The 14,998-nt window shown below is 38.9% G+C and overlaps 2 protein-coding genes across 8 annotated transcripts; one reads left to right on the top strand and one right to left on the bottom strand.

The window, feature by feature from the left end:
- The first annotated feature begins 481 nt into the window (after positions 1-481).
- Positions 482-14,212, top strand: LOC144073419 (C-X-C chemokine receptor type 3-like). 6 transcript variants are annotated; one of them, XR_013300075.1, is made up of 6 exons: positions 482-832; positions 4,976-5,333; positions 6,133-6,899; positions 8,276-8,329; positions 10,602-11,949; positions 12,115-14,212. XR_013300075.1 is itself a non-coding variant. In XM_077599207.1 (3 exons), the coding sequence occupies exons 2-3, from the start codon at positions 4,986-4,988 to the stop codon at positions 6,874-6,876; spliced, it is 1,092 nt and encodes a 363-aa protein (XP_077455333.1). In that variant the 5' UTR covers positions 482-832; positions 4,979-4,985; the 3' UTR covers positions 6,877-9,094. The 6 variants fall into 6 exon arrangements, 2 of the variants coding, with proteins under 2 accessions (XP_077455333.1, XP_077455332.1); XR_013300074.1 differs by having other exon boundaries at positions 6,133-8,329; positions 10,602-10,687; positions 10,756-11,949; XR_013300076.1 differs by lacking the exon at positions 8,276-8,329.
- On the bottom strand, positions 10,273-13,605 carry cxcr3.1 (chemokine (C-X-C motif) receptor 3, tandem duplicate 1). 2 transcript variants are annotated; one of them, XM_077599205.1, is made up of 4 exons: positions 13,056-13,605; positions 11,857-11,981; positions 11,565-11,721; positions 10,273-11,212 (listed from the first exon to the last, which is right to left on the bottom strand). In XM_077599205.1, exons 1-4 carry the CDS (start codon positions 13,074-13,076, stop codon positions 10,502-10,504), a joined length of 1,014 nt encoding a protein of 337 aa, XP_077455331.1. In that variant the 5' UTR covers positions 13,077-13,605; the 3' UTR covers positions 10,273-10,501. The 2 variants fall into 2 exon arrangements, with proteins under 2 accessions (XP_077455331.1, XP_077455329.1); XM_077599203.1 differs by having other exon boundaries at positions 11,565-11,981.
- Positions 14,213-14,998: the final 786 nt, after the last annotated feature.

Here is a 14,998-nt window from a genome sequence, read left to right as displayed (position 1 = left end):
AATTACATGAATCTAGTCGTAGTTTGTGAATGACACCCCTGAATATTATGACTATCACTTCAGTTGTATTAATGTGGGGATTAAGAACAAATACTCAAATCGACTTTTGAAAACCGTTTCAATCGGCATGTTTTGCAGGTCACTCACATGATGGTTAAGCACGACTAAACAGCACCCTCTATGTACCAACGACTAGAATTGCGACCGCAGTGTCGTTCTTTGTTTATAAGCGTCAAGCCACGTTCTTCCAGAAACGCACCCAATGTAGTCTTCAAAACAAAAGTTTGCTATTCTTACTCCTGATTAAAAGAGAACACAGCTATTTGTTTAAAATAATTTTCCCAATTATTCTAAATGAATTAGAGCATACAATAAAAATAAGTGGAGTAGAGGATGTTATCTTGGTGTAGGAATGACAACAACATTTTATTTTGAAAAAAAAAGCAAGCCTTTGCTTGCTCCGTGATAGAGAAATGCTTTTTCTGGTGTGCAGTGACATTTGTTGATTTACAGAAATCCAGACCCAGACAGTTAATTAGTCGTTAAAACCTGTCATAATTTAACAAAACGCATTGTTTTTGCGGAGTGTGTCGCAGTTTTAATTTTCCCTTTCTCAGTTTCATTTTTGACCCCTTCAGTCACCATCGCGTGGTTCCCGTTTCTAAACTGCGACCCCCCTGTCAGTGAAGAAGAATGGGGTTCTTCTGGGTTTCCTTTTTCTTCTGGATTTAAGGTGCTGTAGTCCCTATTGGGGAATCGAACTGCGTTCCCCCTTGTTTTTCTGTTGGACGACCATCGAGCAGAACCTTTCAGCTGTCATCATCTAATAAAGGTGAGCAACATTATCATTAGAGTATTGGTGCGTGAGGGTTGCATGTTATTTTAGAGATTGCGTGGGTTTTCTATGGGTATTTGTTTGACCCTATCTATGTGTTTTAAAGTTATTTTGAGGTAACCCTGTGGTTTTCCTGTTTTACCAGCTGTGTACTTACCTAAGACTTGAATGGTCGATTTCAATGTGTCATGTAAATGTAGTTGACTAAGGGTTGGGACAGGATTAAAAACTGGGAAAGGAAAAGTAACTTTCATGTTAATGTTGATTTCTGAGAAGTTTGTTCTTTTGGATTGTTAAGGGAGTTTAGTTGTTGCATTTGTGTTTTTGTGATGTTTTTGTTCTATTTTTGCATAAATGTAGTATACTGGTATGTGTTTGTATTTGCATTGACTTTTCTCCTGGTTGAGTAAATATCTTGGGTTTTTTTAAGGCTCGTTTTGGGAACTAAAGAAAACCCTATACAGTGGTACTCGACATACGATCGTAATCCGTTCCAAGACTGAGATCGTATGTCGAGCTTTTTGTAACTCGAGTGAACGTTTCCCATTGAAATGAGTTGAAAACTAATTAATTTGTTCCAACCCTCTGAAAAAACACCAAAAACAGGATATTGGATTGGAAAAAATGTTTTATTTCTTCTAATTCGCCATATATTGACAAAGTAATAAATAACGAGTGGTTTAATAGTAATAAAATGTGTTTAATAGAAGTAAAATTAGACGCATTTCGCAGAGGGTAGAGACAGCGGCATACACGGAGGCGGAGGGGGGGGCTGTTCTGGGGCGACTTTATACACGGCACTCGTAAACGAACAAACAAATTTAAATTAACTTGGATTAATATATACAGACACACTCAAACATACGTTTAATGAAACTTTACACAAAACTGAATTCTAATTCTGTTTTATTTATTTTTTACCTTCGTTCTGGGCGGGATAGCTGTTGCCACGCCTCCACCCTCACGTTCGCTATCGATGGGCTGTTTGCTGTTGTATTTCCTTCAAAATATTCCGAAAATGATGCACACAAATGTCCTCACAATAGGATAACGCACGACCACTTGCCAACAAGAAGTAGTCTTGAATGAGCGATCGCGGGAGCTTCTTGCCTTAGAAAGAATAACAGGAAATGCAATAGCTGAGCTTACCGACGTATTGATTGTGGGTAATGAAGTTATATTCTGAGAAAGGGTGCGATTGCCTATGGGTGTTTTGTGTACGAGTATACTTCATTACCCAGAAAGCCCTCTTTTTGCCCGCGCATGCGCTTTGTGCGTTTCCTGGTCGAAACTCGTCTGAATAAATCGTTCAGTGCTCGTAGATATCTGTAATACACGAAAGAGATGCGGCAAAAAAGACAGTGTGGTACAATGATAATAATAATCGGACATAGGCCCTGTCGTCATCATCAACAACAAAAGCCTACTTGTCATCACACCCAGAAACTGCGTATGACGAAATTGGTAGTGCTTCTCCATAAGGTGCGTTTACTCGGCAAAAGACCTAAATAAGTGATAGTTACGGACTTGTAATTTGGCATTCTGCTGTTATGGATACAGGTCACTTACCTCTCACTGTCTTTCACTTACCTTCATTCAGCTAGTAGGAGGCAGATCGCCACCCAAACATCTTTTCATATTACCTCAGAAGGGAATGTGTGTTGTGTTACCGCAAATTTAGAGTTCTGATGGATGTGGGGAAAAAACTGTCCTTAAGCCTATTTGTCCGAACTTTGTGGGACCTATAGCGTCTGCCAGAGAGCAGCAGCTAGGATGCTCTCTACAGTGGTTCTATAGAAGGTTATCAGAAGCTTGGTGTCCAAGTTGTTCCTCCTGAGGCCACCTGGCTTGGTCGCATCTCGAAATTTTGATCGTATCGCGGGCAAATTATTCAATCTAAATTTTCGTCCCACCACGAGCTGATCGTAAGTCGAGGACCACTGTAACGTCAATTTCAGACATTTTTGAATAGAGTGTTGAAAATGGATGGATTGGTGGACAATACTACCAAATGTATTTAGAGAAAATGAAGGAAGCCATCATGAACATTGAACTATAATATTTAAAATAAGAACTTTTTTTTTTTACTTCAACCAAAAAAAATAAAAAATACACAGAGGATCCTGTTTAAATGAGGCTGAAAGAAAGTATGTGTTTGCAAACCAGCACTAGTTGTTTTTCTTTTTCTTTTTGGCCAGTGGCTAAGCTGCACTGTTTGTTTATAGTGTAGTCGTGTGGATTAAACACATTATCATGATGCTCTATTTATCATGTAAAAAATATTTAAATTGAATTAAATTTTACAGAGCAAGTAATAGGTGAACTAATCAGTTTATTTTATTTCTGTCCAATGTATTTCATGTTAAATAATAGTACTTTTTGGGGGACTAATTTGTGTATATCTTCAGACTTTACTTTTGATTTAAAGTATTTTTTAAATGTTTGAATGTTACAATGTATGAAAAAAAATCAACTGATTTAAAGTATTGGAAAAAAATACCTGAAAGATCAAGTTTTCTAGCTACAAATATCAATCTACTGCTTTTATCCTATTATTCAATTTTACCTTTTTGAATTGTAAAAGTCAAGTAAAGTAAGATTTTGGAATCACAGAGCTTTTCAATTATTAAAATCTAATAAAACCCAAAATATTACACTATCATATAATATTGTAACAAAACAGACACCTTCCTCATAATTAAAATACAAGATTATTTTCTAATTGAAATTATGTTATTGTGAGCTGCAGTAAATTCGGATATAGTCGAGTGACCTCTTCTTTCCTCTAATATTTCTGTGTATTTCACTGAAAGAAACACAGTGAAATCACACAAAGCTCTGCATTATTCTAGTAAGTCTGTCGTCACAACTGCAACGTTTCTATTAGTATTAGTTGTGAGAAAGAATGAGTCATGTTGATGTAATAATCATCTTCCAATGAGGTATGAAAATATGACAAGGTGATGTGCATATTAGTAAGTCTTATGAGGGGTCAAGTGACTTCAACAGTTCCACAATACATCATAAGGTACATACAAGGGAAGTCCCTGCTATTTATGTCTTTGGTTACTACTCAACTTTTTATCAAAGTTAAGATTACATCATTAGAGTTTAAATGTTTTCGTCTTTTTTTGTTTGTTTTTTAGTATTGACCACTATAAATATGCATTTTGTTTTTTTCGCCTGGTCAAATAGATTTCCAATGTGTTTAAAAGGCCTTTTGTGGGCCGGTGGTCACTACAGTGATTAATTATTCAAAAGTTGGCATTTAAAAATGTTTACCCTTAAGAGAGCAACCGACTACTTTTAGTATTTTTTTAATTATTATTGGTAGACTAAAGACCTTTCGTCCTTATAGTGCGATCGCTTTTTGGCTACTAAAAACCTTAAATATAGTCTTTTTTTAAAATTAATTATCAATATTGTATTTTTTTTAATATTATAAATTAAGGTCACCCGATAGTGCAGTGTTTCATCCGCCTGACTTCATTGTAGGCAGTCTGAGTTCAATTCCCACTCGGTGGTGTTGTGGACCACAGTACTACCCTAAAGTTGATTTTTTTTTTAAATTATTAATATTTAACTTCCTGCCATTAACAAGGGTAGACGTTCAATTCAACCGAGAAGACTGGCCGTGATTGCTCATTTTTCAGAGCCAGTGACGATATAATTCATCAAATTGAATGTCTAGCGCCGTCATTGGCAGCCAATGGTTTTAATGAGTCACCTATAATTGTTACAAATGTTTTTTTAAAATGTGCATGAAAGATTTACAGAATAATTACTCAATGGTCTGAATACATTGCACGGAAACAGGAACATTTTTTCAAGTTATTTCGACACTTTGGGTTATCATCGTTGCAAACATTAACCATGACATCTTCATCCATCTCATGCAATTAAACAAAAAAGCAGAAGTGTTGTCTCTATCAGTCACTCAAAAGTTCAGAGGGTGTTTCCTGAAGCTCAGCTTTTTCAATGACTATGCGCATATGTGACTGGGGAACTTCCGATTTAAACCCACCCTCCGTTCTTGCCTCATCTGATGACAAAGGCTTGTCTTTTTTAAGAGCACTCTGCTTTAGACGTTCTCAAAAATTTCAAGCACTTTTGAAGACAGCTTTGTTGTCTCCACACCAGCAGGACTAAGATGGACATTCACCTGGATGGTTTGTTCAGCCTCAACGCCAGCTACGACTACGACGAGGACTACGCGTACAAAGACGACGACCCGGACTTAAAGGGAGGACAATGGGTATTGATCCCTCTGGTCTACTCGGTGGTACTGATCCTAGGTCTGTTCGGGAACGGGCTGCTATTAGCGGCGCTGGCGCTGAAGAAGCGAGCGTGGAGAACGTCGGACACTTTTATCGTCCATCTGAGTGTGGCCGACGTCCTGCTGTTGGTCACGCTGCCCCTGTGGGCTGCACAAGCTACCCAAAGTTGCGGGTGGTGCATCGGACTCGCTCTTTGCAGGATCAGTGCCGTTATCTTTAAGGTTTGGACTTGTTTTTTTCTTACCTAACATTAGTTCCCTAATCTGCTCTGTTCCTATTTGCTCAACACTTTTTGTAAACAATTGTAAGTCTCCATGTGGGTAAGTTCTTTTTTAAGGTCAGTTATGAATCTAAAGAGATAAAAATCGCTGACAGTAAGACGAATTTAACAAAAGAATGATCTTCAAAATACTGCATGAAACTGTTTATTAAGCTTCTTGTAAATCTGTCGAGATGAGAATGTGAGTCGTAAAATGCGAACGTTGAACTGATGATTGGCTAACAGACATCCTGCAGTTATTCAGACAAACATGGAGTTAATATGAGGCCACGGGAGTTGTTAGAAAATTCCTTTTCATTCTTTATGAGGGTTTCCGTTTAAAAAGAGTTGAGTAAACATGAGTTGAAGTGAAAGTGAAAGCTCACCAAGCATTTCAGAGAATTGGAATGGGGGTCCTGGAAAAGGAAAACAAAAGTGATAATGTCTTGAAAAACACATTTTATACTATTAAACTGTTTGCAAAAAGAACCAAAACATTTTTAAACAATGACATTAAATACACTCTTTGTGTATTTTATCCCCAGAAACAGTATTTACACAAAACTCAACGTCACTGAAGAATCCCCCCTTTTGTTGTGTTTTATTATATTTTTATATTTTGCACAGGCGAATCATGAGTAATTACCCCAAGGATGAAAAACTAATGCTGAAACAAAGAAAAATTCAGATAACTAAAGAGTACATTTCGGTCACGTTGCCATTTGATCCTTGATTTATTCCTATTGTTTTCCTGTCTTTAGCTCAACTTTTTCTGTGGGATCTTTATCCTGGCCATCATCTGTCTGGACCGCTATCTCTCACTGGTTCACGCCAAGCAGCTTTACTCCCACAAGAAGCCCATGTTGGCCCACCTGAGCTGCCTGTCAGTGTGGTTCATCTCACTGCTCCTCACCATCCCCGAGTGGCTCCACATGCCATTGGAGCGCCATCCATGGAAGGAGGAGAAGACCCAGTGCGTCCTCGGTCTCTACACTGCAAACACGCACCTTGCGTCGCGACTCTCCCACCACGTGTTTAGCTTGGCCGCCGGAGTGGTCATTGGCTTCTCCTGCGGGACGCCGTGGCTCCGGCGCTCGGCCAAAAACATCCGAAAGAGAGTGGTCATGCTCATCCTGGTCGGGGTCTTCTCACTCTGCTGGATTCCGTATAACATCGTTCTCGTGGTGGACACGTTTCGTGGAGAGGAGACGACCTCGGACACTTCATCCGGGCTTCCACAACGGTCACGGAGGACTGCCCTGAAAATCACCGCGGCACTTGGTTGTGTTCACGCCTGCCTCAGGCCGTTTCTCTACCTCGGCCTGAGCGGCGATTTCAGGAAGTGGACGCGTGCTACGCTGAGTTGCGTCAGAGCGGAACCTGAAGGGTCGGTCTGGGAGTTGGGCGTAGGGGACGACGCCCTCCTTGAGCAGAGCCCAGAGACGGAGCAGCTAAAGCAGCTCGCCACCGTGGACCAGAAAATGCAGGTTCAAACGACCACGTAGCAAAAGTGGCAATTAAGATTAAGGTATTGACTGTAACAAGTCACTAAATTTAAGACTGGTACTTGCTTGGTTACAACTTTCAATTACACATGATAGTGTAGTGCACTACGCTGTTTTTTTAAGTTATATGTACTGTAAAATAGTGGTGGCTTTCGTTGCATTTATCATTTAAAACAGGAAAAGCAAACTCCTCCTCTTAATGTACATGGGGTATGTTTTTGGATCCTGAATACATACATATGTATGAAATATATTTGAAATATATATATGAAATATGTTTGCGGTAAACACCAGTTAAAATTTAGTACTTCATGGTATTTTGCATATAATGTTACAGTAAACACTTTATGGTTATGGAGTTTTCTTTTATAGGAAAAAGGGTTGGGTTTTTGTCAATCTCTGCCACTTTGTTTGCTCTTAAAGGGAAGTAATTGTCATGTGCTTCAAGGGGAGAGGAGGTGTGTCCATTTTGAATGTCAGTGGGGACACGTAATTTATTTGGCATCGTCTCATAACTGTTTTGTAAAATAGTTTTTTTTATTGTTGTTGTGTTGTCTAATGCACTCCCTAGAACAGAAATTGATGTTTTTAAACTGAGAACATTACAGTTACAGCTACATACAATTTATCCTATCAACAATGCCGTAATCCAAGCGATTTGAGTGGAGTCTATCCCTCTTTTTATGACTGCGTTTTAGTATTTAAACAATAGCTCCTTATCAGTTTCCATATCCTTCATTCATAAAGTCCACCATTATGATGAAGTAATCTAGCCATTTTACTGCAGGGACCCAGCAGTTAAGCACCATGCAGGACTTAATATATGGATGGGAATTTCCTGTGGGGCATTCCAGCCTTGCTTTGTTAATTTTTCACTGTTAAAACGTGTGTGGCGGCCGCATGGCATGTTGACACAAAAACTTGTGTGATGTCACCGATCATGTGTCTACTAGACTAAAAAAAGCTCTTGCTTGTCGAGTCACTGTCTGTTTGGGAAAGTTGGTCTCGCAGAGCCAACCAGACCAACCTGATTTGTAAGTTGAGGTTGTGTCAATGCAAAGCCTTTCACAGATCTCTCTTTGTGTACACCAGGGTGGAGAGACATTTTAGCCTTGAAATCCTCTGAGGCCTGAACTAAATAGAAAAAAAATGTATTTGAAGTATTTTATGAACATTCTTTCAAATAAGCAAATGTTCTTCATTTGTTCGGGGTGGGGAAGAACATGTTACAAACAACTAAAGCTAGAAGTCATGAGAGATTGATCACACTCGTGCATAGTTGGGTGAAGTTTACAGGCCTCTACACATTTCCTTATCGTCTTTTTTTTTTTGCATGAGCCATACATTGCACAAGGTTGCTAAGTTGTTTCTGTTTTTTCTTTCCTTCATTTCCTCTCAGATTCCTACCAGATGTTTCTTTTCAATGTGTTGCATTGGTGTGACGAAATCCTATGTAAGTCTTAAGACATCTTTTATTTGACTTCTCACTGTATATACTAAAAAAAATGGCCAAGTTGAAGTACTGATTCAACTCCTGGACAGCAAAAAAACGTATTTTATGTTCAATACATATTAAGATAACTTGGTATAAAAACAATCTCTTTATGTTTCTGTCTTACGGAAGAGGCAAAGCTCCTTGCAAAGTTGTTATAACACCGTGATTTAATTTTATTTACACCATCTTAAATTTTATGTGTTGCCAAGCAAATACAAAAGACAAAAGGGGCTTTCATTCAATCACACATTAAAAGGTTATTATATTAACTAAGATATAAAAGTAACCCTCTGGGTGGAAATTCAATCAACAGCCTGCATCAATGCTCATGTGTTATGTGATTGTTCCACATAAAAGTTGTTATATGAGCTATTCGTTGTTGTAAATATAAATTCTTGCAAGCATTATATCCTGTTTTTTATTATAATAATTAATCTACAAAAATGATTTATTAGTTGGCTGCACTTCATCTCTCTGTCATTTCTGTCTACTTGACAATTTTTGAAAATTGCATCTGTGCAACTCACTGAAAGTAGCATCCAAATATGTTTTTTTTGTAGAGAGTAAACAATTCAGAAAAAGATATACACAACTTATGCTGTGCTGAATTTGCACACTCAGTCAGACACCGTTTCAAAAAGTGCTTGAGGTTCATGTTGAACATGTTCTTTCCTCAATAAATGCCGCAAATGTTCCTCCTTTTTGGTGTTGCGGATATGGCCATCTTTTTGTGTTATTTTGTTAAATGATTTCAAATCGCCACAAAAGTGTGTTATTAAGTGTGAGTACACTACTCGAAATAATCAGCACAGCACCGCACACTAAGTGGTACAATAGAAGAAGCAAGCCTGTGAGCTTAGTAACGTTCAGTTTCAAACATTTCTTCGTGTTTCATTTCATTTTGGTATCCAACAACAGTAATTAACATTATCATTAAGTCAGTAGCTCATTGTTGATCTCAAATATTATCTGGTTAACAGATTTGTTAGCAGAGGCTACACCACCATCTTGTGGAATCTTGGTGGCTAAGAACCATGTTGATGGGATGACCTTTTAGTAGACACGCCAAATGTAAACAATAATTTGGTCCCATTTTGACTCTTCGGGGCCAAATTCGGGTGTTTAATTTGGACTGTGAAACCATCCTGTTTAGCTTTTGCGTGCCTTCCTAACCCGTTATAGAGTCTGAGTTCATTAATATAAATTTTACTCCTTTCTTACACCTATCTTATATCCGTGTGCGGTCGATTGGTCGCCAGTCTTTTGGTCGCCGTCTTTTGGTCACCGGTCTTTTGGTTGCGGTCTTTTGGTCGCCCGGACCGCGACAACGGGCGACCAAAAGACCGCTGACCAAAAGACCGGCGACCAAAAGACCGGCGACCAAAAGACCGACGACCAAAAGACCGGCGACAAAACAAGGTAAAACAACACGGTCTACGCATCAATAAAAGCCAGCAATGGCCATGAGCAGTTTCACTGAGCCGACGTGTGAGTGTATAAGAGTTTGTATGTACATGAGTTGTCCCCTTAGGAAGGTACGTCAGTCAGGGTCTTAACAAGTTCTCCAACAAAAAACAATAAAAGTCCGGGAATTTTTGAGCTTTTCTTTAGCCTAATAATTAATAGGGCATTAAGTATGACTAAATAGTAATTCGCAGTTTGTATTTAGGGAATTTGAGCAACGATTTAAATGGTAATTATCAATAACCTTCTGGGCGACCAAAAGACCGCCGACCAAAAGATCGGCGACCAAAAGACTGGCGACCAATCGACCGTGTACCCTTATATCATGTCATAATGAGTATATATAAGAATTTTGTCGGCCGTATTTGCACAGTTGGAGCATTTTTACCTCTCAATAAACAAATCGGGAAAAAACATTTATTCATATATGTATAATGGTACACTGTATTGTAATATACATACATATATCAGTGCTTGTTGCACATTTAAGCAAAGCAAAGAAAATTGTTGTATTTGCAAAAGGCATGTTCAAAAATATGTATGCCTCGTGTTAGAGCCTAAAGAAGCAGTTTAGAATTATTATAATACGGTGGAATTTTCTGTTTGGATGCCCCCCAGTCCCAATAGGGGGCAATTTAGGTGTCTGAACGGTAATGTTGACATGTTTTAGATTGCCAGGGAGTTGGAGGTGTCAGCAGAATCGGACCAAATGGAACCTCTCCTGCTAACCACTGAGTGAAGTCCTATCCTTGTCTTGGATTTGCAGGTGACTACCCTGAAAATATCCAGGAGCTGCTGACGGAACTTGACCCCAACAAAAGCATACAGGATGGGGTTCAGGCTGCAGTGAAGGTTGCCCATAGTTTGGGTGATGATCAAAGCTTTTGTCAAGGAAGCTCTAAATTCACAACTGGTGTCAGTGTTGTCTGTAAAGGCCGTGTCCAAAATAAGGGCAATGTGGAAAGGCGCCCAGCAGAGAAAGAACACCAGCACCACAGCGACGATGACCCGGAATGCCTTCTGTTTCTGAACGCCAACCGTGCCACAGCGCAGCCGGCGGAGGATGCACGAATAGCAGAAGACGAGCACAAGAGACGGCAGCACGAAACCGATAATGTGGGAGAGGAGACGAGATGCCAGCTGCCACGAGTAAAAGTTACGTATGCACTCGGTCTTGTTTCTCCTTACGTCATTTACCGCTTCTAGGAAGATCCAGTCAGGCACGGACAGGAGAAAGGACAAAAGCCAGACGGCCAGGCAACTGGATTGGATGACCCATGGTTTCCGACGAGAGTACATCTGAGTGGCGTGTACGATAGACAGGTAGCGGTCCAGACTTATGCACGCCAGAAGGAAGATTCCACAGTAGAAGTTGATCTGAGAATTCAAAGACATGTTGAGTTGGTTTTAGAGTTTACCTAACAAATCATCTGTAAGTATACATATAGGTATACTAATATCTCTGTCCTTCCAGCTAATTGACTGTTTGTAAATATGTTCAATCACTAACATTCTTTTTTTTGTTTGTATACATACTGTCATAATGTTAGCTGATCTTTCCGGCTCTTTGTTTCAGAGTCCATCAGTGAGTCTATCGGTCCATATGCCTGCATATCACTCTATTGATACATGTATCAGTCTTTCAATCTACCTTTAACATTTTCCATATTCAACATGTAATAAATCAGTTAGTACAATATGATTATAATGACATGGCATTTTGTCTTACTGTCAAAGCAGTGCCAGTGATCTTGCAGAGAGGCGTGCCAAAGGTCCAGCCGTCACCATGAGCGTCCTGGACGGCCCACAAGGGTAGCGTGAGCAACAACAGGATGTCGGCCAATGCCAGGTGAAGAATAAAGGTATCCGTCACACTCCACGTCTTTCTGCTCCGGGCCAGAATTCCCAGAAGGACCCCATTGCCCACGATGCCCACGACAAAGGCCATCGAATAAAGGATGGGAATAAAAACAGCTTCAAAGTGCCTGCCTTCTTTCAAGTTGCACACACCATTTAAGGACCTGTTGCCGACTGACGACTCGTTGCTGTAATTCGCACTTTCCAGACCTTCCAGCAGGTCAATGTCATCCAAGAGCCACGATTCAGCATCTAAGGTAAACACTTGGCCGCTTTCTAGCAGAGAACTCTGAAAATAAGACACATTCGTCATGATCACCCGTCGATCATCGATTTTCTTTGGGCCTGAGACGTTGTACTCACATAGCAGCACATATGATACTTTTATTTTATTCATCTATTATTATTTTTTGAACATGCAGATCTGGCTCTTTTAACGATCATGAGGATCTTCTTATTTGTGGAGCCAACAGCCTCGCCTAACAAACGAGCTCTGATCAATGCTTGTTAAGTGCTACATTGATCTTGGACACTTCAAACGTGTGCCCTAAATTGTGCTTCAATTTTGGTGGTGATGAGACACGAGCCCTCTCAGCTGCCCACCCTCCGAGATTGCATGATTACTATATTTATGTACCCTTTTCATTGCCGCATGGTGGCGCCATGTAGCTACAGACTGTCACAACAATCTGTCACAACAACAGAGACTGTATGCAGAATGATTTCTTGCAAAAAAAAATATTTAAGGATTAATCACAATTTACTGAGTCAAAATACACATACTGGACATACATGTGAATCAGCAGATGAAATGCCAATCACATTTAATAGATGCATTTATGAACAATTTTGATTCTTCAATAACTCTTGGAGTAAACACACTGCTTGTAACAGGGAGTAGAAGTTAGAACTTTCATATATTATCTGTATTTAGCGGCAGAGCACAAATGAGGGAACAATTATGCCTATTCAAAACAAGAGACGTCATTTATTGACGAAAGTTGAAAGTATCTGTTTTTCCGTCTGCTGCTCGCACATCTCCAGGATAGCAGATTTGTTATTTAGGAAGTTTATCTCGTGATAGCCGTTGCATTAATCAATACCAGAAAAGTCATTGTCAATCTTAAAAAGGTGGTTGACTTTGTCTTTACTATCGATACTGTTGCACCATATGCATGGCATTTATAACCACTTCAATGGTAATGCCTTTTTTGTGAGTTTTGTTTTCATTTTTAACAACAGTGAGACACGGAGAAAGCGCGCTCAATGGTAATAGATAAACTTATTAACAAATATATAGGTTAAATAAACCCATTGTAGAATAGCAGTAACAACAAAAATATTAATAACCATAATAACTTACCAAACTGTTTTCATCTGACATTGTTGGAAGGTAGAAAAAATACACAATAGACACTCATCTCATTCAATAACTCTATCTTCAAAAGAGAGGAAGTTGTGGTTTTGAGAGAGCGAGAAAAAAAAAGTACAAAAAAAACTCTGCAGGTGTGTTGAGTCCCGAATGCAAGACTGAATTTTGACAGTAAATATAGGACTGCTGTCAGTGAAAGTGGAGAAAAGTAGCGTAGAGATGAAGTGGAATGTGACAGAGTAATGATTTTCATCTTGAAAATGATAATCATGTGATCCTACCACTGTTGATTGGTTTTCACTATAGTAATAAAAGAGTTGGGATGTTTTACTTGTCAGTTAAAATTCATCACCAAGACTAATCAGGTTCATGTAGTTCAGGAAAAGGCAGGATTATTCTCAAATTTACATTGTATTTGATGTTGAGCATTAAATGTCAACATTTTTTTTTACATATTTGACTGTGAGAAAGAGGCGGGCGGGGTGGTTACATATCCTGGAAATTCTCTTCAGTTACGGTAAACTGTATAGGCTAGTATTTTATTGTCTCTTTTGACCTTCTGTTTGCACGACCAGATTACAATACAATCTCTTCTTCTAAATTCTGAATTTGTTTTTCTATTGTCTGGATTGACCTAACTGACATCTGTGAGAAAATATGTTCTCTCTTGATGCCTTTGTGAGATTTGTTCCTTTTTTCTTTGCACTTTTGCTTCTCTTCTTTATGTTTTGTTCTTAACCAGCACCTCATTTGACTACAGCACAATGCACCACTCCTGACCTTAAATATTTTTGGTTTGACAACCACCACTGTGTATTTCAACCAATATTTAAAATGTAAATAAGTAAAGACTTTTAGCTTTAATTACAGCGGTAATATTGAGCATTTATTAAATAAATTAATCCATGATATGCAGTGTAACTACTGCACATTATAGAATAAATTGGTGTATCACAAAGGTTTCTGTTCAAATGTTTCTGAACCAATTTAATCTAATTCTGTGGCAAGTTTTATAATCCTATTTACGCAATGTCCAAAATCTCTGCTCACTTTGACAGAGCTGTGTTTAACAACAATTTTGAAAATGTATCTAAATGGTGACACTTCCTCTTTCACTTGAAAGTGAGAATATATTATGTTTGATTGAGTATGGAAAATATATAATAAATAGTAATAGTGTGATTTTAATCCGATGAATTTGGAAAGCAGTGTCTGAATTGAATTGAATTGAATGCTTTACAAAACATGCCTTGTGCATGTACAAATTGCAAGCTGTGCACGTACTCATACTTTTTGCATTTCACAGAAATGCAGCGTATGCACATTTTTGCAGGTTTTTTAGCAGCTCGTGTTTCTCTTTTGATTGTGGGTTGGTCTGACCAAAGGTGTAATCTATTGATTATCAGTGCATTATTTTACAAAACAAATGCAAATAAAAGTGGAAAGGCAAACACAAAAATTCTTTAAAAAAATAACACTTCCCTTCCATTCCGTTTTATCAAGCAAATTATAGAAGTGTAATAAAAACAATTTAGACAAACAACAATTTAAAGACAAGTGAAGGCAGGCCACACGGTTTAACTTTAACATCTATTAATAATCTGTGCTCATCTACAATTTATAAGAGCCTGCAATTGTTTGGGGGGTGGTAAAGGTGGATCCGAATTCAGGCCAAATTTTGAGTTTCCATCTCCCTGGGCTTGCGTGGGTTTTCTCCGGGTACTCCAGTTTCCTCCCACAACCCCAAAACATGCATGCTAGGCTGGTTGAACACTAAATTGTCCCTAGGTATGAGTGTGAGCGTGAATTCTTGTCCTTTCTCTCCTTGTGCTCTGCGATTGGCTGGCCATCGATTTAGGATGTTGCCCGCCTGGTGCCCGAAGTTAGGCTCCAGCACCCCCCGCGAACCTTGTGAGGGTATGCGGTTCGGAAAG

The sequence above is a fragment of the Stigmatopora argus genome, chromosome 4 (genome assembly GCF_051989625.1).
Source record: "Stigmatopora argus isolate UIUO_Sarg chromosome 4, RoL_Sarg_1.0, whole genome shotgun sequence".
NCBI lineage: Eukaryota > Metazoa > Chordata > Actinopteri > Syngnathiformes > Syngnathidae > Stigmatopora > Stigmatopora argus.
Note: the sequence above shows the minus strand (reverse complement) of the source record. Positions and strands in the feature narration are given on the sequence as shown.

Coding starts and splice junctions, on each gene's coding strand:
- LOC144073419 (XM_077599207.1), top strand. CDS start 4,986: ATGGACATTCACCTGGATGGTTTGTTCAGCCTCAACGCCAGCTACGAC. Junction 5,334..6,132: donor TCAGTGCCGTTATCTTTAAG/GTTTGGACTTGT, acceptor TCCTGTCTTTAG/CTCAACTTTTTCTGTGGGAT.
- cxcr3.1 (XM_077599203.1), bottom strand. CDS start 13,076: ATGTCAGATGAAAACAGTTTG. Junction 11,982..13,055: donor TGTCAGATGAAAACAGTTTG/GTAAGTTATTAT, acceptor TCTTATTTTCAG/AGTTCTCTGCTAGAAAGCGG. Junction 11,213..11,564: donor TCACTGGCACTGCTTTGACA/GTAAGACAAAAT, acceptor TTGAATTCTCAG/ATCAACTTCTACTGTGGAAT.